General features: G+C 40.7%; 1 protein-coding gene across 1 annotated transcript in view; it reads right to left on the bottom strand.

Annotated features, from left to right (window-relative positions):
• Nucleotides 1–214: 214 nt before the first annotated feature.
• The window catches only part of PDE5A (phosphodiesterase 5A), an 87570-nt gene continuing 60816 nt past the window's right edge, over nucleotides 215–26968 (bottom strand). Inside the window, exons 13-19 of the mRNA XM_040238374.1 lie at nucleotides 23178–23265; nucleotides 19450–19550; nucleotides 17662–17739; nucleotides 13312–13375; nucleotides 8343–8417; nucleotides 6493–6576; nucleotides 215–4461 (exon numbers count right to left, since the gene is read on the bottom strand). Coding sequence (XP_040094308.1) covers nucleotides 4324–4461; nucleotides 6493–6576; nucleotides 8343–8417; nucleotides 13312–13375; nucleotides 17662–17739; nucleotides 19450–19550; nucleotides 23178–23265 — 628 coding nt within the window. The 3' untranslated portion in view covers nucleotides 215–4323. The remainder of the gene's footprint in view (nucleotides 4462–6492; nucleotides 6577–8342; nucleotides 8418–13311; nucleotides 13376–17661; nucleotides 17740–19449; nucleotides 19551–23177; nucleotides 23266–26968) is intronic.

Below are 26968 nucleotides of genomic sequence, written 5' to 3'. Positions count from 1 at the left end.
GCCCTCCACCTGGTAGCAAAGGATATTAACAAAAAGATTATTTTACTCAGGTGTCTAGGCTGAACAAAGGAGTTTATTAAACCACATCCCCCCCCCCTTGCCCCACCCCCAGCTAAAGAACCACAGGTTAGGTGGATTAAAGTCACACAAACTCTTGGGCCCATTCTCCTCACCTAAAATTCAAAGTCCTGTAAGAATCACACAGTACTCATACTTACTGGTTAATTCTTTTTATTTTTACACAGCACAGCAAAATGAGGAAACAGCTGACAAGTGATGAGTCTGCCCAATGGAAAAACCACCCTGATCATCGGCATCATAGGTGGGTAAGTGTTCCTTTAAAGTGATTTTGTCAAAGTTATATGAAATGGTTTTCATGGTGGGGGAGAGGAAAGACAAGAAACCAACATTCACAATTATTTAAAATGACTCAAATGCTAAACATGATATACACAGTAACAACTCTTTATCCTAGTATAAAAATAGTGCTAGAAACTATATATTTGTTCAAATGTATTGAAAAGGTATAAGAAATAGATATTAAGTGGCTAGTGATGATTCATAAGCTTTTTCTTTCCTTAAACTGTATTAGAAATTTATGTTTTTAACTATTTACATGGCTTTCAACAACATTCATTAAGACATGTTTACATAGGCTTTTGGAAAGCATATGGGAAGGGCAAAGTGAGCTTTAATACTTTCTTCCTCGCTCCCTGTGGTGGAGCAGAAGGGGTCCAAACCCGTGTGCTGTTTAACAGTCTGAGAGAACTCTTGAGTAATCTCTACCTGGCTAGCATATGGAAAAATAATCTATATAGTGGAATATATGACTCCATACTTACATAAGGTGTTCTTTAAGCTATCAACAGGCTAAGTGATGCATACTTATAGGAAGACAGGATGTTCACTGACGGATTCTTAATAAGTTCCAGGTAAAGAAGGTCCTTGAAAAACTGTATAATACATATGTTATAAGTGAAAGTGATAACTGTACCCTATATTTTCACATTAAATAGCCAGAATCAGAAGCTGGTAAGTCTCTTATCTGCACTCCCTGCAGAGACTTACGAACTCCGTGAGGTCACTGCTTGGTCTCCACTGTGGAGTGCAGGACCTGACATGTGGCAAGAACTCAGTAAAAGGTGGACTGAGGCGTGTCAGATGCTGAGCATTACATTATACTACCTTGTTTTAACTACAATTATTCCTAGGACAGGAGAGCAACTATACTCTTCCCCCTAACCCCATCTTAAATCAAGCTTGTAAAACAAAACAAACAGCATTTCTTCTGATGGCCTGTAAAGTTTTAGGAGTACAGTCTGGTGGAAAACACAGGGAAACAGAACATCAAACCGGAGTTGGTCTGACATTTGTGCTCTATGCTGAAAATAAAGGCACTTCACAGCTAGGTGAGAATACATCTGTGACCCGTTGCCTCCCGCAACCCAGTATTTCCAGTACGCTGCCATGCACTTTCTCATCTCCAGCCCTCCCGTGGGAGGAAACTGTTATTTGTAGTAAGGAGATCAGTGGTATTTGTACCTTGAGGTAAGGTGCTGAGAGAGCTCCAAATCTCACACGACTAATGATCTGCACTAGGAGCCAAAGAAATGTCCTTTTTTTCCTTTCTCCCCATTCTTGGAAACTCAACATAGGAAATAACATATGGGATTAGACACCTTGCCTTGGGGCCCGGCATCTCCTTTCCGACATCTCTTTTTCTCCAGGGCCCACCAGGTCTGACACAGGAGCTGTCCTCTGTGACATCCCCCTTGCAGGGAAGGCTTAGCCCAAACACAACTCCTTCAGCGGCACAACTTGTTCATGCTCACAGCAGTTAAGACACTGAAACTCGAGTTCACACAGCTTAGTGACTGGCAAAGGCCACTCCTGTGAAAGTATAAGGCTGGGTAGGCAGTCTTACAGACCTCATTCACAACTTAGCAAAGTAGTGGGGACGTCTGGGGCTGAAAATTGAAATGAAATGGTATGTTACTCAGCTATAACAACAGCAAACTAGAACAATTTCTTGTAATATAAATATAGGGTAGGGTAAGAGAATATATATATATATGTGTGTATGTATTTTTTTCCCCCAACTTGAGAGGATACTGGAAAGAAAATATTCACATAAGAACAAAATTTGTGTCCATGTACCAGGTATTAATCCATGTATGGAGTGATTTTCCTAAAAGTTAAAAATTATTTGAACCAACTAACCAGGCTTCAAGAAGCACTCTTCTTCTGTATGAACTAAAATACCCAAAGATAAAATAGGCATGGCATTGCCCAACTTCTTTCCGTTCCTAAACTAGTAAGGTAAAATAGGCCATTATCTAAAAGTAAACCAAGAATTTCTAAATATATCATCTTGTTAAAATGGCATACATACAAATTCTCTATACACACTCTACTATGTATGTAAAAATCTTAATGACATACATGAGAGGCCCTGAACAAACTGCTGAAATATCTGATGACAGATTTTAGCCTAACTGCTAAATCACAATGTGTATGGTAAAAAGACAGGTTACTGAAAAGACTGCTATTCTTCAAACGATTTTTTGGTACTAAGGAACTGTGTATGCATGCATAGGCGTATACTGGTATGAAGATATGTTATGTTAGTGACAGTCTGTGTAAGTTACACACCAGTGCCACCAAGAGGCAAACTCTCAGATCTCATGTGTATGACTTAAAAACAGAATAACATGCTGAAGCTACAAGTGTCACAACAGTAATTCATACTGCATTAAACAACTGATAACCTTCTAGGCTCTCCCTTACCACTACAAAATGATGGCAATACAATGTGTTTTTTGTTTTTTTTTTAACTGAAGAGTAAGAATAAAATTACTTATGTCAAGATACATATCAAACAAAATTTTAAAAACTTATATGTTGAATTTTAGGATATTTAGGGAAAAAATGTATATAAATGGAAAATATGTCTTTAGTGAAAATTCTTCTAGAATGCTGCATTATCATATCCCCAAGAGCTTTTCTATCCAAACCAGTGATAGAAACTCAGAAACTTTTTTCAGGGATGTGGAGGGACGTGAACAGATGAAATGCCTGTCTTCCTATTCTTCCCCAAGTCCAAACATTACTGCACGTTTAGAGCAGATTTTCTTTTCTGGAACCAGTTTCTCAATTCGTTATCTACTTCTCTTATATGGAATACAAGTGTCTTTAGGGGCACATATGTACAGTGGGAAGACAATTAAATGAGCTCAAGTTCTAAGAAAACATTAGCATTTTCTAAATGTACTAAAAGTTATGAGAAGTAAATCCCATCAAGTACGAGCTCAGGGGCCAGTTTAGGGTGCATACCCTCTTACCCTGAGTGGTCAGCTCATTTCAGGCCTGTGCGCCCATGATCACTTTCTCTCTCTTGCTTGTTGCGTTTTAAAGTGTTGACTTACAGCGATGACTCGTGAGGTGAACGAAAAGGAAGCTCACTGTGTGACCCCTGACTGTCAGGGTGTCCTCTGGTGGAGCGTTCTCTTCCCTGACGGCTGTCCTGGCCGCTCCATTTCTGCAGCAGGCTCATCCCTCAAGACTCAGGGGCTGGGTCTTCTTCCCAGGCTCCTCCTGCTCTCTACCAGGTTTTTTAGGTCGAAGTGAGCGTTTATGGATAGCCTTTGGGTAGATGTATTGCACTGAAATAGGAAATCTCTCTCTTGCCTGTTCTCTAACAACAAAAAAAACAAATTAATTAAGTAATGCCTTTTCTTTACAATACTGCCTTATAGTACTTTCCATTTGTTTAGAGTTTTAACTTTCTTTCGTTAACGTAATACAGTGTTGAAAAATATAGCCCATACCTTTTAAAATCCAACAAGCTTTAAAAGTCAACACTTTTCTCTGTTCTATGAAGGTTTTAAATGTCACAGATTATATTCAGTTTGCTCCTAGACTATTTTTAAGAAAGAAAAGATTCTAAACATTCTTGAAAGATTGATAATTCAGAAAACACAAAACCAATTATTTAAAATCCCCAGAAAGAAAAACAACCCAAAACTAGCCTTCGTGCAAGAATGCAACTTGTACCTCGCAGTACACAAAATATTACAAACAGTGCTCTTATTCATGTGCTAAGAGTGGGTGTCGTTGATAATCTCAGTTCAGTGGCATAAAACAAATATACAGAAAATATGCAATAGTCCTCTAAAAACATTTCATGCTATGCTGTCAAAAGTTGTGCAAAAATAAAAATACAGCAGTGGCAAAGTATACACCAAACCTGTACAGTATATAGCAAAACTAGGCATACTGCAGAAGACACCATCTGTCAACTTCAGCTCTGCGTGAATAGGCCTCTCAGTTCCGCTTGGTCTGGCTGCTTTCACCATTGATCAGTGTCTTCTCCTGCTGTTCTGCAAGAGCCTGCCATTTCTGCCTGTTCTTTCTGCAGCCGTCCAGCAAAGGGAAACAGTCCTCCGACACATGGGTCAAGGCCTAAAGAAAGAAAGAAAGAAAGCTGGTGACTAGATGGCGACTGGGAAATAAGCCCTCTCCCCAGGCTTGTCCCAGAGCGTCACATCACACACTCACTTCACAAGCAGACCCACTGCTGGGGTTCTCACAGACTGTTCTCACAGAGCTGTGATCACAGATCATTTATGAATGACTCCTCTTAAGCTATACAGACGGGCAACACATGCTGAGACAAAGAGCATGCACACGTTTCAACATAACATTATTAAGCAGTGAAGACAGATCTGTGTGGGATTGGCTCTGTAGAGAAATAGTCCATTTGCTTTTATGTAGTACAGATGGTTCTCCCTAAGTGTTGACTTCATGGAGAGATGCTTAGTTTTTGTGATTTTCTATAAAATAATTTTATCCAATATACTTTAGATTTTTATCCAAGATTATAATAAAGAGTAAACTCTATATGGCATTATTATTTACCAACTATAGTTCTGTAAATATTTACAAGAATGTTCACTGTAGATTTCTGTGTCATAGACAAACATTGACTTAAATACCCAACAGCAGGGTTAGAAATACTGTGTTACTATTCTGCAGCCATTAAAACTGTCATAGAAAACACATTTGAAACAGGAAGATGTACATTCTATTATGGATTGCAAAGGGAAATTTTTGTTAAATGAAAAATATATGAAAATGTCATAAAGAATATGCACTAAAATAACAGTGGTTATCACAGAGTAGTAGAATTATGAGTGATTTTATCTTTTTGCTTCTCTATTATTCTGATTTTTCTATAAGAACCTATTACTTCTGTAATAATAGTAAAAATGCCTGTCTATATCACATAGACTATAGATTCAAATAAAATGAATAGGAAATGTAGAAGGATGAAATTTATAATGGGTGATTTGACTATATTTATGGGCATGGAAAAAAAATGAAGAGACATTAGTATCTGCAGCTGAGGAACTCCTAATCCAGTCCATAAGGAAGGCATTTGTTACAGAAAGGACAACTGGAGGTGCTGGAGACGCTGCCGGGAAGATTTCTGCACAGCAGTAAACAGCCAGCTTGCCGAGAAGGGCGGGCAGAAGGTGGTGCTGGGGCCTCACACACGTTCCTTCATCCTGTTTTCTTTTGCTCTCTCTCCTGTGCCTCCCTCCTCTTTTTTTCCTCATCAGCCACAGCTTCTTTCTTCAATTCATCTGATGGCTAGAACCCTGGGCCCAGGCTGAGAACTGAACTCTAAACACAGTTCTCCCACTACCTACCTAGTTGGGACAAGCATTCCATCTCCCTGGAAGATGGACGTTTCACAGATCCAATGACTGAATCTGTGAAACATCTGAATTAAAAAATGTCTAGCCTTTCTTCTGGTCTTGGCAGTCTGTGATTCCTCCTATGATAAATTTTTTTTTCCCCCAAATACTTAAACTTAAGACAGTTTCCTATTTAAACGTATAAAGACGAGGACAGCATCTACTTTCTGTATTTGGGGCATAACATATAAACTAGTCAGTTGGATATGTTAGGGAGAATAATTGTAAAAACCCGAACTAACAAGTATATGAAAATGGGAACCTACAATATTTTCCTAGCTGCCTTCTTGTAATCCTCATAAAAATATTCTTAACAGTAGTAAAGTCACACTATGAGAAGAAGTTAGATAACTTTTTTTCCTTATTTAGGCCAAAATTTAGTCTTAAAAAGAATATGCTAACATAGAGTATGCAGAATATACCTCCTGTATATTCTGCTGTAGCACTGGCACAAACTTTTTCTCAGCATTCGCTACATGAATTTGCTGGAGCCTAGCACGCAGTAGGCACTCACTAGGTAGTTATACATCAATGAATTAACATTTTTGAGAAACAGTAAATATAAAATGTGTTCCTTGTTTAGTACAAACAGCATGTTCACTAGTAAAAGCAATGTCCTGATTATTTTACTTCTAGTTTCTTGATTAAGAAGGAAAAAATATGTGCCTGATGTTTGTTGTTTCAATTTACTTCATAACACTGTCAAAAGTCTAGTAGTTTTCCCAGTAAATACCTCATACAGTTGCAAGCAGATGGCATCTATGAATCCAACTTGCATACTTGGGATTTTGTTTTTTTTCTCCCGGTTCATTAGATCCTGAAAACAGAGAAATGCACACACACAGATCTGCATTTACTTAATGCAACACAAGCTGGCTCTGAAATGATGAATCCCTAGGTTAGCTGAGCAAGGCCAGATACCTGCCTACCTGCCTCTTCAACTTCTGGAGGCTCCTCCCCCCCTGCACCAAACCATGCTCAAGAAGGCCCTGGCCCTCTTGCTCTCGTTCACTGGGGCTGTGACTTTCCCTGTGTGACCACCAGAACTGATCACGGACCTCAGATCAACTGGTGACCTAGAGTTAGGCACTGACCGAGGGTCCACTGCTGACATGTATCTGGAGAACAGACACGCTTTCTAATTGTCTACTGATGTGGAATCAAACACTCTCAGCTTTGTGAAAGATGCCACTGAGGCCACAGTCGATTGCAGTTCAGTTCACACAGAGAGCTCTCTGAGTGAAAAGTACGCAGATGTCACTGTTGCTTATTCTCAGGAGCTCATGACGGCATAAGGCAGAGCCAGCACCTCTGAGGGGAGCAAAGAGTCTGTCTCAGTGCTTGTTTAAAATGAAGCAGATTCTTTGTTAGCTGTGACCACCACTCTGCTACCCTCCATTTTCTGAGAGGATTCCGAGCTTCTAACAAGCCTATTACTGTGTGTGTGTGTGTGTCTGTGTGTGTGTGTGTCTGTGTGTGTGTTTAGTCACTAAGTCATGTCTGACTCTTTGTGACCCCATGGACTATAGCCCACCACGCTCCTCTGTCCATGGGGTTCTCCAACCAAGAATACTGGAGCAGGTTCTCATTTCCTTTTCCAGGGATCTTGACACAGGGATCAAACCCGTGTCTCCTGCACTGCAGGAGAATTCTTTAACCACTTAGCCACCAGGGAAGCCCCGACTACCATGTCTAGGAGACTAAATAATTGCAAAAGACTAATGAGACATAGGGTGTGCCCAGATGAGGCTAAGGAGGAAAGCAGAGGCAATGGTATCAGAGGAGGGGCCTCTTGTAACCATGGCCCATTTAATGTGGGCTCAATAACTGCTCATTTGAGTAAAAGAATGACTCTATGCACCATTTCCAGGAAAAACTCATCCATTTCAGGAAAAACTTCATTGGTTGAGAAGAATCTTCTTGTATTTGAGATTCTCTACCTACCCCAAGCAAAAAATGCAGTATACAAATATTTAACAACAGCTGTTTATCAAAGTGCTGTTTGTAATAGTAAACTCTACAAACACTATACCAAACAGTAAATAACAGTTGCATCTGTCTCATGTGGGGCTTACCACGTCTTCTCAGCAATAAAGAGTCTGCCTGCCAGTGCAGGAGACCCAGGAGACGTGGGTTCGATCCCTGGGTCAGGAAGATCCCCGGAGGAGGAAATGGCAACCCACTCCAGTATTCTTGCTGGGCTAATCCCATGGACAGGGGAGCCTGGCAGTCTACAATCCATGGGGTCACAAGGAGTTGGACACGCCTTAGCATGCAGGCACTATTTCATGTAACCATTATAAATGGTATATAGGACAGAGCATCTGTCAGAATGCAAAGTGGCTTATGATATATAAATGGAGAACATTACAAAAAGCAGGTATGATTTGATAACTCAGAGTCTTTTCTGTCCTCTGTTACTTGCATGTTTTCTGTAACGAACATGTTTAATTCTTCAGGTAAGAAAAAGGACTTTATAAAAAGATGAGAAATTGTTTTCCTAAAAATCTCACAGAAGCACAAAAAGGAATCTACAACAAAAACATATATGAGTAATTCCTGCCAACAAGGTCTCATACTTACAGTGGGCTCTATGTTGAGTTCTTTTCTCTCTCTGTCTCCTTGGTCAAAAAATTCAGTGGCAACAAGTTCTGCTATCTGAAATCAATAACAGACTAAGTATGGGTAATTAAAGGCCTATCACTCAGTAAAACAGACTTTAAATGAAGATAATAAGCCCCATCAAATCTGTGGCTTTTAACCACATCAGTAAAATTAGAATTAAGCAGTAACAGTAAATACTTTATTTATTTTAATGTGTACCTAATTACAAAGGCTAGAGTCTGTAATCTATAATTTAGAGAAAAGAGCAATGTGTTATTTCAACCTCAGCAGTAGTGGGAAGAAAGCACTGTGTGCCCATCCGTATGCATAATCAGTGAGATATTAAGCACCAGTTATACCAGGTGCTGTGGGAAACACAGTATCAGGTAGGTCCTTATACTGAGGCTGATTGACATGCCTCTTAGGTTTCTTTCAGTCTACCAATTCCTCCTCTTCTCTCTTTTTAAAAAATGTCCTTATAATTTTGACTGCTGTTGGATAAACTGTGTTGTTGATCCTATAGTTTCCTGTTGTCTGGATTCTGCTGATTGTGTTTCCATAATGAAATTTAATGTTTCTCTGTTCCCTGTATTTCCATACACCAGTAATGAGATCTAGACACTTGATTCGATTGAGTTTTTCTCTTTTTTTTGCTACGACTGTTTCTCAGGCTGTGCCATGTACTTCTGACAATGGAATGCCTGGTCGCCTCTCTTTGTGATATTAACAGTCCTTCATGAGCTTTGCCTGGATCCATTAATTTAGAGGCTGCAGAAAGGTAATATACAAAGCAATCAGTCCTTTTTTCTTTATAGCTGAAATAGAATAAGTCCCCCACATCAATTTTTAGTTACCCTGAAGTATAATTTGTATAAATAAAGGAGAAATAACTTGATTTTCTCTATTATAATTACCATTAGAAAAAAAAATAACTCAGTTCTCAAGCATCCAACAAACATGACTAAGGAAGGTTTTGTTTTATTATTTTTATTATTATTCTGAACTTTGGATTTAAACATTTTAAATGTATTTCAGTCCTTACTGACACCCACATTGTTCCATTTTGGCCAACTGAGTTGGCTTCTTTGCTCTTCTGACATGGCTTTATCAGTCTTTGATAGTTCTTGCTTTCTGCTATAACAAGATGTTCTTAGCTCATCTTGTACATTTCCTGTTTTGGAACGGGCAATCAGCCATTTCTTCATGGAGTCCTCATTCTTTTAAACTGAGGTATTTAGAAACTTCAATCAGGGCACAAGGCTCATTCACTTCTACCAGGGTGATTGTTATTTTTAAACCCTTTTAATGAATGGAGCTTACACAATATAAATTCATATAGTATTTCCTATTCAAATCAGGACTACAGAATTTCTGCAAAACCTTATCCACCTTGGGATCTCTATCTTTCTACTCACACTGAAAATCCTACCTCTCAACAATATCAATATAATGTCTCATTTGCTTTTACCCACATCATCCACTATGGTGACTGAATATATATACAAAATTACCCCTAATATGATTACTGAAAAACAGCTTTAATGGTTTGTTGTTGTTCTTAGTGTACATCCCACTGGAGTTACATGGTCAAGTAACGGTTTTAAATCTCTTGGAATAAACCTGTCCCCCTCAGTGTGGTTTTGCAAACAAAATCACATTGTTTCATTTTGCTTCCCAGGTTATGTGATGTTTTTAAAGTTCAACTTTATAAACACAATTTACATGGTTCCTAAGTTAAATCTACAAAACAAATATATGCAAGCAACTCTAACTTATATCTCTGTTCCCTCAATCTTATTCCCTCCTTCCCCTGTGGGAAATCCTTAACTTTTTTTTACAGTTAATCCTTTTTTAAAAATATATGCAAATATAAGTACATACATTCATATTTCATCACCTTCTCAGATAAATGGTAGCATACCATACCCATTTTCTCTTCCTTGCTTTTTCTTTTTTACTTATATCTTTGTAATCACCCCATAGTAGTATACAGAAAGTGCTCCTTTCTTTTTACTGTTGCAGAGACTTCATCATATAAATAAATACTACAGTTCACTTAGTACCATATTAAGGAACACTTGGGCTATTTCTTGTCTTTGCTATTACCGACAGCACTAAAATGAATAGCCTATGTAAATATATTTTTATATTCTTGCCAGTGTATCTTTGAGCTAAGATTCCTAGAAGTAATAGTAAATGAGTATGTGTAAGCACATACCTCCAAACAGTTAGAATATTTTGCATTTCTTGTTTTCCCACAGCTTCCCCAACAGAGTACGCTGTAAAATCTTTAAATGTTTGCCAATCAGACAGCTGAGAAATAGCGTTAGTGTGGTTTTTCTTTTTCCCCAATGAATTGCACAGATCATGGGTCTGTAGTCACAAATGCATGTGATTAGGTTAACACACACCCCAACCAAGAAACAGTGTCTGTATCACTCAGAAGTTGCCCTCAGGCCCTTCTCTGAGAGTCACCGAATCTGCTCTGCTTCCTCCCCACTCAGCCAATATCCTCATTCCCTTCACCACTGGTTAGATTTGCCTTTTCTGGAACGTGACATAAATGACATCACATGTGTTCTTTTACGTTCGGCTTCTTTCACTCAACATATACTGTTGGAGAGACTTGTCCATGTCATTGCCTGCATCAGCGTCAGCTTCTTTCTACTGTTGAGCAGAGCGGCACTGTGTGAGGTAGTGTGCTGCAATACACTTATCCGCTCTCCTGTTGATGGACATTTGGATGTTTCTAGTTTCTGAGTATGAGGAATAATGCTGTTAGGAGATTCTGGACAAGTCCTTTTGTGTCAGTACAGTTTTAATTTGCTTCTTTCCTTGTGATTGAGGTTCTGAGGTCTTTTTAAATGAGTAAGAGCCATTCACATTTCTTTCTCTATCAACTTTTTGTTCAAATCTTGGCCCATTTTTCAGTAGGATTGTTAGCTGTTTTCTTTATGTTTAAGAAGTTCTTTGATATTATGGATATTAGCTATCAGATAAAAGTTGCAAATATTTTTACCTGTTCTTCATTGTTTGGAGAACGCAATGGCACCCCACTCCAGTACTCTTGCCTGGAAAATCCCATGGACAGAGGAGCCTGGTAGGCTGCAGTCCATGGGGTCGCTAAGAGGCAGACATGACTGAGCGACTTCATTTTCACTTTTACTTTCATGCATTGGAGAAGGAAATGGCAACCCACTCCAGTGTTCTTGCCTGGAGAATCCCAGGGACGGGGAAGCTTGGTGGGCTGCCGTCTATGGGGTGGCACAGAGTCGGACACGACTGAAGCGACTTAGCAGCAGCAGCATTGTCTGTTTTTGCTTATTGTGTCTTTGTCATGCAAAAAAGTTTTCTTAATTTTTTATTTTCATGTAATCAAATTTGTCAGTCTTTATTGTTTCTGTATGTGGAGCCGTAATTAGGAAAGTTTTCTCACTCCTCAGTTATAAAAGAATCCACAAATGTTTTTACTTAGTACTTGTATGGTTTAATTCTCTACACTGAGCTCTATGCCCCATTTGGAATTTAAGTATGCAGAATAGATCCAGTTTCATCTTTTGCCATCTGGCTTTGGAAGATGGGAAAACCATCCTAACATTATTTAGTAAAGTCTGTCTTTCCCCCAGTTATTTGAAATGCTATCTTAATTATGTAAATGTTCTATGCAATTCTCAGTGTTCTGTTGTGTTCCATGGGTCTGATACCAATTCCAAACTGTTTTAATTATAGAGGCTTTATAGTGCTGCTTTTTATCTGGACCCCAGCTTCACTGCTGTATGTTTTCAGAGTTTGATTCAAAAGAAAGAGAAAAAAAGAAATTCTTTCCTCTTCCATTCTCTTTCCTGTTTTGAAATGGGCATGTAGTGTTATTAATTATGGAGCAGGGAGGTCTGTAGAGACATTTCTTGCGTGCTTCTGTCAGCTTTGGCACCTGGAGAGCGCACTCCCGATCTCGCCAGCACGTGGCTCAGAAGATGAGCCTGTCATTCCTGGGCTCCATGACTACGTATCCCATAGTTGTGACCAACAGCAACTGTCAATAATCTCAGGTAGTACATTTAGGATTGAAAATGCAGTCTCATTTCAAACATGCAGACAAACACAATACACCCATCATCGCATGTATGCCCCCCACCCCCACCCCCCTTATATTTAGCCTAGGGCCTTTATGCCTCAGCACAATGTTACGGCAGTGGCTTATTTAGAGAGACGATATATTTCTAGCCACCTGACCCCAGGCTCTAATCAGCACTTTGGCATATCTTATATCAACATGTCCTATATTTATGAGCACCAGAAATGTTTAAGTTCTACTTGTTAATGCCTATTTAGAGTTGAAGTACAGCCTAATAGGCTAACCATAGGAAAACGGAGTTTGTGTCTTCTAATTATTAAGACTATTAAAGGGATGTGCTTAAAAAGAAAAAAAAAAAAAACTGAGCTAGAAACAGTACTGGAATTAAACTTTATCAACAGCTAGGTTTTTGCTGTGTTAATAATTATTAAGTCATAACAAGTGTTATAAAATAGAAAAGTGTTTATGTCCAATTGTCTGCTTTTAATACTACTTAAAATTTAGATAAAAAGTTTCCCAAATACTTTAAAAGCTACATTTAAGAGTAAAGGTTTTTCATACTTTGACTTTAAAAAAATTATTTATTTTAATTGGAGGCTAATTACAGTATTGTAGTGGTTTTTGCCATACATTGACATGAATCTGCCATGGGTGCACACGTGTTCCCCATCCTGAACCCCCCTCCGACCTCCCTCCCCATCCCATCCCTCTGAGTCATCCCAGTGCACCAGCCCTGAGCACCCTGTATCATGCATCGAACCTGGACTGGCAACTGTTTCACATATGGTAATATACACGTTTTGATGCTATTCTCTCAAATCATCACATACTTTGACTTTTTAATTACTACTTTTTCATCACTAAACAACATACCCGTTGTTGAATAGGCCAGGGTTTTGTAATTGCAGAAAGATCACAAGCTGTCATCAGCATCGCTCTGTTAAGGAAAAAGAGGTCCAATACTCCTGTTTACCTTTATGTGACTATAAACCATAGTAAATAGTTAGTTACTGATAAAAAGTTAAATTAAAACCCCCATAAACTACAGAGATGGCAGTTTACAAAGACTAAAGAAACAGAAATAGAATTTATATAGACGCAGAACTGATACAATGGTATCACAGCATCAGCTGTTTTGGTTACCCAGCGAACCACTGGAATTTGCCCTCAAACAGCCTTGTTGTATCTCCAGATTAGCAGAAGGAGAGAAATTACTAACCTCTGAGCAAACACTTGCCTGCTATTATTATTTTTTTTACTTTGGCCCTCCATTCTCAGTGACAGTATGGGGAAAACTCATTGACTACTAATAATTATCTGTGAAACATCATCAGCTATCCTGTTGATAAAACCCCCGTGACAGCAAGAACTGTGATGGGTCATCCTAGTTCACTCAGCACACATCGTGGCTCCTATATGAAAAGTCTTTAAATTATTGAACAGTACCTGCTGGAGAGAAGAGGGAAATGAAAGGATATGGTGCTCTTTACTCCTTCCCTTGTTAGAGAAGTTGAAAATCATGTTGGACTCTGGAGGCTGTGACAAGGTGCTCTAGACCTCAGTACTGTGACTACTGTATGAAAATGGTTTCTCTTTGGTGTAGTGACTTTCCATGTCAGGTCTAAATACCTGCCATCGAATTCTTTCAATCTGTTTGAGGACATAGGCAAAAAGGTCATCACTGTCACATATAGAAACACTCAAGGTAAAGGACTGCGTCACTTGGTACCTCTAGGGACAATCTAAATAAAAGTACGTCTTCCCTAACCACATTAGGCCACAAAGAAAAGGGTTTTTGGCCTCAGACTGTCTTATACCAACTCTTACCTCAGGTAATGAGTACACCAGAGAAACGTTTAATCATGAAGGATTTCAATAATGCTTGCCAATGCAAACTGTCGCCCCCAAAGAAGACCATGCAGTGTCTGGATAAGCTTAAGTACCATCTGAACGGTGAAGAGTGGAAGAGGCAACCTGAGTGCTAGGTGTACTGAGTGCTTCTCTGCAAGAGGTCAGAAGTTAGGAGAGTATAGCAGTGAAAACGGTGGCACAGACTTGGAACTGAGGTTGGATTCCATTTTTGTTATTGGGAAAAACTGGTCACAGACTGCAGGAGTGTGTGTACTTTTCTAAGGCACTGCTCTAAAAAACATGCTGAGTCTCTCACATGAAGCACGACATTTGTATGAACAGACAGCTGGACATCTGTAAGTTTGTTTGCATGTGAAGTGATACCTATCTATCTAAAGAGATGTTAGTTATAAAATTGTAATAGAGCACTATCCTCAGTCTTATTACTACTCCGTCTCTATTATTCACACCGAGTTCTTTTTTATTGGTCTAGTTCTTGTCATGGAAAAGGCAGTGACAGTAATAGCGAAGGATGGGAGGGAGGGGCAGGGAAAACAGGTGAGAAAAACAGAACCCTGAAGCTCTGACTCTACAACTAACACCAAAGAAAGATGTCCTTTTCATCATAGGAGACTGGAATGTAAAAGTAGGAAGTCAGGGGATATCCGGAGTAACAGGCAAGTTTGGCATTAGAGTACAAAATGAAGCAGGGCAAAGGCTAACAGACTTTTCCCAAGAGAATGTACTGGTCGTGGCAAACACCCTCTTTCAGCAACACGAGACAACTGTACACACGGACATCACCAGATGGTCAAGACCAAAATCAGACTGATTCTATTCTTTGCAGCCCAAGATGGAGAAGCTCTCTACAGTCAGCAAAAACAAGACCAGGAGCTGACTGTGGCTCAGACCATGAACTCCTTATTGCCAAATTCAGATTTAAATTGAAGAAAGTAGGGAAAACCACTAGACCATTCACGTGTGACCTAAATCAGATCCCTCACCATTCATTATATAGCAGAGGTAACAAGTAGACTCAAGGGATTAGATCTGATAGAGTGCCTGAAGAACTATGGACAGAGGTTCGTAACACTATACAGGAGGCAGTGATCCAAACCATCCCCAAGAAAAAGAAATGCAAAGGCAAAATGGCTGTCGGAGGAGGCTTTCCAAACAGATGAGAGAAGAAAAGAAGCAAAAGGCAAAGGAGAAAAGGAAAGATATACCCATTTGAATGCAGAGTTCCAAAGAATAGCAAGGAGAAATAAGAAAGCTTTCCTCAGTGATGAAGGCAAAGAAATAGAGGAAAACAACAGAATTTGAAAGACTGGAGATCTCTTCAAGAAAATTAGAGGTACCAAGGGAACATTTCATGCAAAGATGGGCTCGATAAAGGACAGAAATGGTATGGACCTAACAGAAGCAGAAGATATTAAGAGGTGGCGGCAAGAATACACAGAAGAACTATACAAAAACAATCTTAATGACCCAGATAACCACAACAGTGTGATCATTCACCCGGAGATAGACATCCTGGAGTGTGAAGTCAGGTGAGCCTTAGGAAACATCACTATGGACAAAGCTAGTGGAGGTGATGGAATTCCAGTTGAGCTATTTCAAATCCCAAATGATGATGCTGTGAAAGTACTGCACTCAGTATGCCAACAAATTTGGAAAACTCAGCAGTGGCCACAGGACTGGAAAAGGTCAGTTTTCATTCCAGTCCCAAAGAAAGACAATGCCAAAGAATGTTCAAAGTACCGCACAATTGCACTCATCTCACATGCTAGTAAAGTAATGCTCAAAATTTTCCATGCCAGGCTTCAACAGTATGTGAACCAAGAACGTCCAGATGTTCAAGCTGGATTTAGAAAAGGCAGAGGAACCACAGATCAAATTGCCAACATCTGTTGGATCATAGAAAAAGCAAGAGAATTCCAGAAAAACAACTACTTCTGCTTCATTGACTACTAAGGCATTCTGCTAAAGCCTTTGACTGTGTGATCACAACAAACTGTAGAAAATTCTTCAGGAGGTGGGAATGCCAGACCCCCTACCTGCAGGTCCAGAAGCAACAGTTAAAAAGGGACATGGAACAACAGACTGGTTCCAAAGTTGGAAGGCTGTATATTGTAACCCTACTTATTTAACTTATATGCAGAGTATATCATGCGAAATGCTGGGCTGTATAAAGCACAAGCTGGAACCAAGATTGCTGGGAGAAATATCAATAACCTCAGATATGCAGATGACACCACCCTTATGGCAGAAAGTGAAGAGGAACTAAAGAGCCTCTTGATGAAAGAGGAGAGTGAAAAAGCTGGCTTAAAACTCAACATTCAAAAAATGAAGATCATGGCATCCAGTCCTGTCACTTCATGGCAAATAGATGGGGAAACAATGCAAACAGTGAAAGACTTTATTTTCCTGGGCTCCAGAATCACTGCAGATGTTGACTGCAGCCATGAAATTAAAAGACTTTTGCTCCTTGAAAGAAAAGCTATGACAAACCTACATAGCATATTAAAAAGCAGAGATATTACTTTGCCAACAGAAGTCCATTTAGTCAAAGCTACGTTTTTTTCCAGTAATGTATGGATGTGAGAGTTGGACTATAAAGAAAGCTGAGCGCCCAAGAATTGATGCTTTTGAACTGTGGTGTTGGAGAAGACTCTTGAGAGTCCCTTGGACTGCAAGGAGATCCAACCAGTCCATCCTGAAGGTGATCAGTCCTGGGTGTTCATTGGAAAGACTGATGTTGAAGCTGAAGCTACAATACTTTGGCCACCTGATGTGAAGAACTGACTCATTGGAAAAGACCCTGATGCTGGGAAGGACTGAAGGCAGGAGGAGGGGATGACAGAGCATGAGATGGTTGGATGGCATCCCTGACTCGATGGACATGAGTTTGAGCAAGCTCTGGGAGTTGGTGATGGACAAGGAAGCCTGGCGTGCAGTCCACGGGGTCACGAAGAGTCGGACACAACTGAGCAGCCAACTGAACTGAAGGTCTGACTGCTGCTCTGCTATCACATAAGAGAAGTAAACACTTCACAGTTGTGTTCTTGCTCCAACAATCTTCAGGATGCTATTTTCAGGTCTTCCAGTCAAAAGAACTATGAGTGTGAACAAGGGAACCCTACAGCCTCGTACGACACTCTACCACATTTAAAGGTCCCTCTAGGACAAAAAGAGTAATTTATTCTTTTGAATTTGCAAATGCATTTATTTTCAAGTAAATACTTATATTTAGCCCTTTGTATAACATCTGTTAAGAATTCTGACAGCCTCTAAGATCATCACATTGTAACAAAATTGCAATAAAATTAACTGGATAGCAAAACCAGCTTTAAGGAAAGTAATCCTACTTACAAAAACAACTCCTTTTGATGAGGATCTTCCAAATTGAATTGATTTTTTCTTATAAGTTCAAAAAATTCTCCTCGTCTCCTTTAAAATAAAGAAAAATTTTTGGTAGTTATGATGAGTCCCCTAAGCTCTTATCCTTTTGGTCAACAAAGGCTCATCAAGTAAAATTTCAGGGAAAAGAATCTCTAATGGTTGTTCTCATATAAGAATCTTATATTGTTACATATATTCTTATATATCAGAATATATAATCCAATATAAGAATCATATAAAAATCTTGAATACCTTACTTTCCTCTCTTCTACCATATTCTTTGGCTGAAATATTAAATCTTAACTCACTTTTAGCTAAGGTCACAAGTACTGGAAATTTCAGTTCTTGAATATGATTTAAGAAAATGAAACAATGTGAGTTAAAAATCTGATGCTGAGAATGATTTAAGAAATTTTGCATATGGTGCAAGATCTCTATGGTTTCAATTTAATTTCATATGTCTCATTCCCATAATTTTTTACTCTATACCAAAATATATGTCAGTATAAAGCTGTGAAGTTCTTCTGAAGCAAAGAAAGACTAGTATAAACTGATGTTTGCTCACTGTATAGTGAACACCTCCGTGTGCTCAACATTGATAAGCATCTTGGAAAACTGTAAGACAGGAGTTCTTTTCATAACATTTAAACCAGTCAAAGTCATGGGACACTCATAAGAGAAACTTGCATAACAAAACTGCCTGTCTGTGACTGAATACCAAGATGAAAAGAAGTTTCAGAAGCATCCAGAGGGGACACCCGTGTGGCTTGAAAAGGTCAGGAAGTCTTTGTGGTTTCAGGTACTTTTCAAATTACTGGTAACTTGACAGTCTTTATCCTGTAGTCATTTTGAGCTGAAATTTACAATACATATATATTTTTTACCCTAATTAACTTTAAAGTGCTCCAAAGTCAGAGGAAACAGACTCTTTTAGACACAAGTTACTTTTAGATGTACAGTAGTGGCTATCTGGTATGAGGTTTTGTGTGTCTCTTCTGTTTGTTTTTAGTTATCAAGAGTGGCTAAAACCACAGTGTGCATCTGTGTACAGCTGGGGAGAGGCCCTTGCCCCCAGAAAATCCCGTGAGCATGACTGCCCCTCTGCCTTCACCCCCACACGTGCAGCAGAGCGCTTGGTCTCTGTGTGGGAAACAAACGGCTGCCCAAACCCAGCAAGATCGTTCCTTTCTTTTAGAAAGTAAGTTTAGTTACGCAAACACACACCTACATCACTGACATACTCTAATGCATACTTTAATTCTTAAGTCGTTAACTTCATTAATTATAAGGTTCTACATTAATGCTCTTCTGCCAAAATCCAATAAAAAGAAACCATATTTACTTGTTTGGCACTCAGCTCCTTTTCCTGCCCACATGGGCTTGGATAACAGTTTAAGGGGCTGTGAAATGGTCAGAAGTTGGGGGAGTGACGGACAGAAGGAAGAGCAGGTGCTCTTTATAGAGGGCATTATTATATTCTTTAGATTGGCCAGCCAAGCTTAGAATGACCTTGAGATGGTCATCTGCTTTGTGCAGAGCTTCAAAGACAAACGTCAGAAGTAACGCTGTATCCTGTCATTTCTAGCATTAAGTAGACTTTTCTGGCTTCCCTGTTTAACAAACTGCTCCACAGTCTGATAAACAGCTTTGCCAGGACATTGGTTCTTATAATCTGAAAATATCCCAATGGCGATTTTTAAAGTTGGAAGCTATGCAAACACATCCAAAATCTATTTATCAAGATATTATCAAACTTACTTTATGTACAGTGCTAGGTCTGTAGCTAAAATAGCTTGCTTGATTATCTTCAGCGTGGTCTTATATTCTTCAATGGAGAGGCCACTGAGAATCTGATTGCCCTTTATAAAAAAGAAAACTGTCATAAGCCCTCCACTTGGAGACGCTGCTGCTAAGGACAAAATCTGAAAATACAGTCACATCTCTTACACACATTCTGAACTCAGGAAGACAGAGGACACCTACTTACATAAGTCAATACCATGAAGTAATGTTTCCCCTTGATGCACCCACCCCACCACCTTGTCATTTGAGGAAAACACAGCTTCATGATGGTTCATTGACCAAAGTAAGCATGTTTTTCCAACTCTTGTACTTCTTGGCTTTAGTCCAGGTCCAAAAGTTAATGACTATATACCTTTTTCCTTTGGGCAAGTTAACTGCTAAATCTGACAGCAAGTAAAACTTTGAAAAATCAAAATCTATATTAATAGATATGAAGAACTGTAAATGATTATTTTAAAAATCATTTATCTGGCTTCTATAACAAATCCAATAACATTTCTGGTGCATGTTTATATTTTTTTAACTTCTTATTGAGAATAGTATTTATTCTTAGGAACATGTGTGGTATAGATGGGTAGTGGGCATGAGCAATGTGTGCTTCCTCAAGAAAGGAAGAGTTTGAAACATCTATAAGGAGAATCTCAAAGATGGCTAATCCATGTGCAAATTATCTTAAGTTTTTGCTATGTAACCATTTTTTAAATTTCTTGCCTGTAATTTAAATCACAGTGACTCACTGATCTTGAACTAAGTAAAACATACTTTGGCTACTCAGACTATACTCAAAACAACATCTGTAAATTGAGTCAGATGTGCTTCCTAAACCTTAGCGCTGAGGGAAAAAACCCAGAAGCTTAGAAATAGGATGTGGAGGCAAAGGATTCGCTCTGAAAAGAGAAAACTGCTGAGCTGGGGTCAGACATTGGTTAGAGGATAACTAGTTGCCAAAATTGTGATATACGTCTAATTAATAATCTATGATTATACAAGAAATACTAGTTTTAAATATAAATCACTTTAGATTCTGGACAAAACAGTACTGTTCAGAAGATAGCTTCTGATACTTTTATTTAATATAAGACTATGTTAAATGAAAAAGTAGAAATGTCTTTTGGTATTATACTTTAATTTTCCCTTCCACAAGCAAAAGCTATAAATTCTTGTGTACTGGTGCTTACAAAGACAGAATGTAGAGATGGGTGTTATAAAATGAGGCCAGCCATATATATAGCAAGATTCCTTTTATGTTATAATATATTACATAGTAAGTTATGTCATCTGATAACAGAGAGCAGTGTGATAGGAATACTGTACAATATGCTTTTTAAGACAAAGGTTAAGCACATTTTCTTCAAAACTAAAATAGGATTTAAAAATGAAGTTTGAGCTGAAGGGCAAAGACAGCAAACTCCAATGAAGGTACAGATGTTTCTGCTATAATTCAACATAGACATTCCTGACAAGTCTCAGTTCAGAAAAACCACACACTAAAAAAATAACATGGTGTATGGGAAAAACAGTGCTGGGGGAGTGCTCAAGACCACTCAAAGCCTATGCAACTTTTAAACCAGAGCAAAAAACAAACCAAGAATTAGGACATCTGAAGGTAACTTGGACAGGCCAGTCTCACAAATCTGGCAGCTGCCTCTGAGGACATTAGCGCAGCACAAAAACAGCAGAATGGAAATGCTGGTTTACGTTACGGAGGCCCGGGGCAGTGCGGATAGAACTGGACCGCAGAGACAGTGGGGCTGTATCATGGGAGGCACTGCGGCACGTGCAGCCCCCCTCCCACGGCCCAGCACAGTCCAGGGCGAGGGCGTGCCTCTCGGGCCAAGTGCCCACTTCCAGTACTCCTATAACAATGGACAGGGCTGCACGGGCAGGAGCCAAGCAGAGCGTTTCTTCCTTTCTTGCTGAAGGCTGAAATTCAGCTCCCATTACTCTGACACCTAACCCAAGAGAACTAGTGCACGGAACAGTACAATTTGTACATTTTAGTGACATCATCCCCCTACCTCCCACTCACATACTAATTCTTGTTAAAAGTCACATCTGTAGCAGACAGTCTGTACTAGAGCACATGCAGAATTTACAAGGAGGTGCCAGAACTGGCCACATAACTCTTAGCCCTTCACCCACACTGAGAGGCAGGACGGCATTCCTCCTCCCTCAAGTGAGAGAGAGCAGCCTGCAGTCACTATGTGTCTCCTGGAGTTGGGTGGGTGGGTTGGGACTACAGGGCACGCGTGTCTGATTCCCGTCTGGAAAATTGAAAAGGCAAGACCCAGGCTGGCCAGACCCTCTGACTGAGCAGGAGGGAGAGGTTGCTTCCACTCAGGATGGCCTGCCTCTTCTGAGTTTTGGATGCATAGGTCTCTTTAAGTCCTGTCCTTTTCAAGAGGACCACAAGGAGGGCCAAGGAACCTCAGCAGAAAGGAGATGAAAGTCACTGCTCAGAGTTCCAGGGGCTGAGGAGGAAGTCATCAGGCAATATACACTGGAGAGAGGTGACTACGCGTATTATGGGGGACGACAGTGGAAAAGCCCACAGTTAGGGTGCATGGCCACGATCATGGACTTACTCATAAGAAAAGAACTTGTTTTAGACACCTATGAGGCGCAGAGAGGGGGATAGGCGTAAGAGCACCAGTCTGCTGAGTGTTCTGGGCCCTCTTCTTTCCTGTTCTCCAGGACGTGGGGACTTGGGGTGAGGAAGGAGTCAAAAGAAGCCTAAGGAGGGACGAAAGAGGCCAGCCGAGGCACAAAAAGAGGACCTGAAGCTTTAAATCAGGTCCAGAATCTGTACTATCCCACAGGACTGGACGTTCTGGATTCTAACTTGAAAACTATGCTGTATTTTGTGATGTAAAGCAGTAACTAGAAAGCTTTTACTTAAAAAGAGTCACCACAAAGGTCATAAGCCTCTTAAGTTTTCTAGGGCTCAGAGAAGAACGAACCCAGTGGGCAAATGTAAAGAGATGGAGATAAAATTGCTTTAAAATTATATACCATGCATTATGTTTTTTCAACATAAGAGTCTACAACTTTCATTTTTTTTCTTATTATAAAGGTAATATGTCCATACAATGGATAATGTGAATGATGAACAAATCTGAATCAGAAAATAAAAAAGCTAATAATTTAAGTAGACAGAGACAGCCATTGTGAAAATTTTGGTGTATATCATTTTAATATTTTCCTTAACATAAATATGACTGGCATAGCATATCACATGCTTTCTTACAATGATATTCATTTAGCCAGTATTGAATAACTTTATTCCTTAACAGAAATGTTTATTAGTGGTCAGAAGTTTCAATAAAAAGAGGAAAAGGTATTGCCTGTGAAAGACATTTGAGAGCAGTATAAACCACATCATTTGACAAAAACAAAAACAGAACAGAGAGCCATAAAATACCAGTTTTGTTTGTTTCTAATTTGTAGTAACCAAACTGAGGTAAGTAACCAGTTTTCCCTTATCAGGCAACATTAAGACAGTTTTGGTTTCTAGAGAAGTAAGGCTGTGGAGATCTCAAATGTTTTGGCTTTGCCTTTCTTACCCAAAAAGGAATAAAGCATGCTCAAGAATTTATGATGCTGGGAATAAATCCAAAACTAAAAATAAAACTGAATTTATAAACTCCCTTTTGAAAGTCCACAACCATAAATTAGGGACTTACAGGACTATTAAGGATCATCAGGCACTGGTCAAAATGATGGTGCTCCATGATTGAATGGCAGTAGAGCTGAGCCAGCGGGTGTTCACTTCTGAAACATGGTTGCAGAAAGAGAAAAAAAGTTTAAAATACGACCAATTTCCCCAACATAGCAGTTATCAATTTCTTCTTGTTATTGGTTAACTGAAAAAGAGGCTACTTCATAAAAATTAATCCAACAATTTTCTCTCCTTCTGCTGGAAAGAGTGAGGTCATCTCTGGGAAATACATGTCAAGAGTCAAATTGTTTTCAAATATCAATGTTAACTGCTCCCCGTTCAAAGTACGAACAATTTCATTGGTTTTACTATTTATTAAAATAATAATAGTAGAAGGAATAAGAACAAAGGATTACTCTCTCTACACATGAAAAAAAAAAAAAAACCCTGAAACAGCTGTACCAACAATACTTTACAATTTCAAAAGTGCAATTACTTGAAAATCTGAAATACCAATTTCCATATAAGTCTTTGTTCTGAAATAAGGCTGAAGGTCAGCGTCTCTGTGCACGTGCATGTGAGAGCTGTGGGTGGTGAGAAGCAACGGAAGGGGGGAGAGTGGGTGCCCGTCTGCCCCACCAGAGGCAGGAAGGAGACAGCTAAGTCAGAAAAAGCCCCCGTGGGTGCCGCTTGTTGCAGTGCAGGACTCGGTGCTGAACTTGGGGAGAACGGTAGAGACCATTTGGCCAAGTAAAGTGGTGTGTGCGTGCTAAGTCACTTCAGTCGTGTCCGACTCTTTGTGACCCCATGGACTGTAGCCCGCCAGGGTCCTCTGTCCATGGGATTCTCCAGGCAAGAGCACTGGAGTGGGTTGCCATTTCCTTTCCTTCCCGAAGATTCCTTCGGGATCTTCCCGACCCAGGGATCAAACCCACATGTCTTACATCTCCTGCACTGGCAGGCGGGTTCTTTCCCACCAGCGCCACCTGGGAAGCCCATGTTAAGTAAAGGGGTGAGGAGGGAATATTACAGTCAGTTCGTTATGTGTAATGGTCACAAATCAAGTTCTGAAGCATCATAAGCAGAGTCCTCCATCTCCTAGTTCTCATGACCCTTCACGTGGGAATATAAAGCGCCATTTCCACTATTTGTTCTTTCAAAACAACAGAAAATGTTACAGTTCCTGAAAGTCTGTTTCTTAGATTTAGAGGACAGGGGTTTATGAACTGTGAAGCGTCATACAAGCCTTAGATAATACAACTGATTGGCCATTCCTTTATACTGCTGTATGAATCATTAGTTTACTTTGTATTTCATTTGTTGAAGATAGGGACGCTACCCGAGACTGAGGAAAGGTGACCCAGGAGAAAATGAGCTAAGAGTCAGAGCAGCTTAAGGGAAAACAAAAACAGTAAACCGGAAATAGAGGTAAGAGTATGGGGAATCTCATCTCTTCCTCATACCACCACCAATGCTGCTGACTCCCAGGCTGCCACGTCTCGTCGCTGTTGTGACCTTGTTCTCACAGTAACTCCGGCCTTGCCTTCTGTGCTCCTTTCATATCTAGTAAGTTGTACCACGAGTCAGATCCTGTGCTGATCACTGGGCAATGGGAAGACAATGGGATGAACTAAAACAAGCAGATCTGTAAGGAAAATTCGCTGGAACCATTCTGGAGATGCATGGAGACTACTGGGATTTAGTTAGGAGCCTAGTGGGAAACTGTTCTAGTAGCCAGGTAAGAGAGAGCCTGGATTAGAGTGGATCTGGGAGAACTGGGGGTTCTACTGGGCTTGGTAGAATCCCAAATAGAGAGAGTTGTTTAAGGAGGTAGACCAGTCAGGAGCCGGCAGTGAGTCCCGGTGCTGGGAACTAGTGGTGATGAGAGAGGTGAAGGGGGAAAGCAGAGAGGCTAAGCTCCTGCATTGTCATTACTGACACGGGGAAACAGGGAGAAGACGATGGGGGTGAAGGAGGGAAGCTGACTAGATGAGCGCTCGATGTATTGATTTTAAGGCGGCTGTAGTCCAACCACGCGGGTATAAATGTCTGGACTGGAGAGACTTGGGTCACATCGGCATGCTTGGAAATCTGAGCCGTGCAAGCAGTCTCCAGGGAGATGGCCTGGGCTTACAGAGGGCCCAGCAGAAACAGACCCGTGACCGCCTCCACATCCTGCCTGGACTCTGCGGTCTCTGCTGTGGCAACAGTGTTCTCTCTTCTCTAGGTCCAGACCCGCTAGTGCCATGTGTCTACACTTCCGGAAAACTACTGCGGCCTTCCTCATGCCCTTCACCTAGGAAAGGAAAAGCTCCTAGATACCTGATATTTTCCTTTATATAAGAAACTTCAGCACATCCAGTATCAGCCTCTGGTTTACTCTGCTGGTTGTTGGTAGGTCTGTTACCTGTTAGATTGTATTCCTTTCCTGTTTGGTGGATTCCTTTTCCCCAGTGATAACAAGTACTCTCTGCTATCACGTGTCCAGCCCTGTGCTAAGTAGTCGATTTCGTTTTGGCGTAACTCTCGTGTAGGACGCTTCAGCTCACCAGGTCAAATCCTCAGGCCCCCATACTGCAGCCGCTGCCGTTGCGTCCAGCACCAGGCCTGCTGTGACACACGGCGGGAGGAGGCGCCCTGCGCCGGCCCCGCGGGAACGCCTCATCTCTGCCCACAGGAGCACTCTGCACTCAGGCCGCTCAGCCGGGAGGGTGAGGAGGAAGGGCCTGCGGAGATCAGCTGTGACCCCGGGACACGGCGCGGGTGGAGAGCCGCCCCTCCCCCGTTCGTCTCCGTCCTTTGCAGACCGCTCTGCGTCTCCTGTCCCGGACTGCTCACAGGCTCCTGGCGGCACTGACCACCGGGTGCTGTGTGCGCAGACATCTGGCTCCCTCGTCCTCCTCCTGGCCTCCCCTCCTCTCCATTTCCCACCCTCAGGCCTGCATTTCCACCCCCTGGGGTCACACGCACCCCTAAGCTGTATGCACGCCGGCTTCTGTCCCAGGCTCTGCTCCAGGGTGACCCAGCCAGAGATGTCGCAACAGCATTTGTTTTTTTAGACAACCTAAAGTTCAGAGAGATCATCTAACTTGGTCAAGGTCAACACAAATGGCAGAGCCGGGGTTCACACACATCCTCTTCACCGTGTGACTCTGGCTCATGGCCTACAGCACTCTACACACAGCATCTCCTCACCGACCTAGCTGCCAGACTAGAAACACAACAAGGCAGCTACAATGGAAACGTGTTTAAAATTTAGAATGAATATTGCATTTTTACACCATGCAAAAAGGACTGTTTCACATTAGAGAAGATTCTTGGCTTGTGAGATAAACAAATGCAAATTTACTTACATTTTTACGTGTTTACTCACATGGTTTACCTTTACTTATGCTGTAAAACTCTGGATTCATGAATCAATGACAGCGTGACAAATGCCCCAAATTCTGTCTTTACAAAGATATTCGTGGAAACCAATGTATCCTCCGTCCTGTCACTTTCTCACTCTGAAACATGAGGCTACATCGCCTCCTTCTTCGAGGTCATGTCACAAGGACACTGTAAACCACTCTTGCTGCAGGACTGTCCCCCACTGCCGTTAGTGAGCAGTCGTGGGTGAGCACACCCTCCCTGCCTCTCCTCCTGTTCTGCTGTTGCTGCTCCATCTCTGAGCGGCGTAAGGACACTGGGGCGGAAATCAGACCAGTGCCTTAGAAATCAGGAGAAAATGAAAGTGCTGGGAGAAAACACAGCCGCCCCAGCACAGTATTCCTTTCCACTGGCTCTAACAGCCATCCTTTAATCTGGCTTCTCATC

This window comes from Oryx dammah, unplaced genomic scaffold (genome assembly GCF_014754425.2).
Source record: "Oryx dammah isolate SB20612 unplaced genomic scaffold, SCBI_Odam_1.1 HiC_scaffold_3, whole genome shotgun sequence".
In the NCBI taxonomy this organism is placed as follows: Eukaryota; Metazoa; Chordata; class Mammalia; order Artiodactyla; family Bovidae; genus Oryx; species Oryx dammah.
Note: the sequence above shows the minus strand (reverse complement) of the source record. Positions and strands in the feature narration are given on the sequence as shown.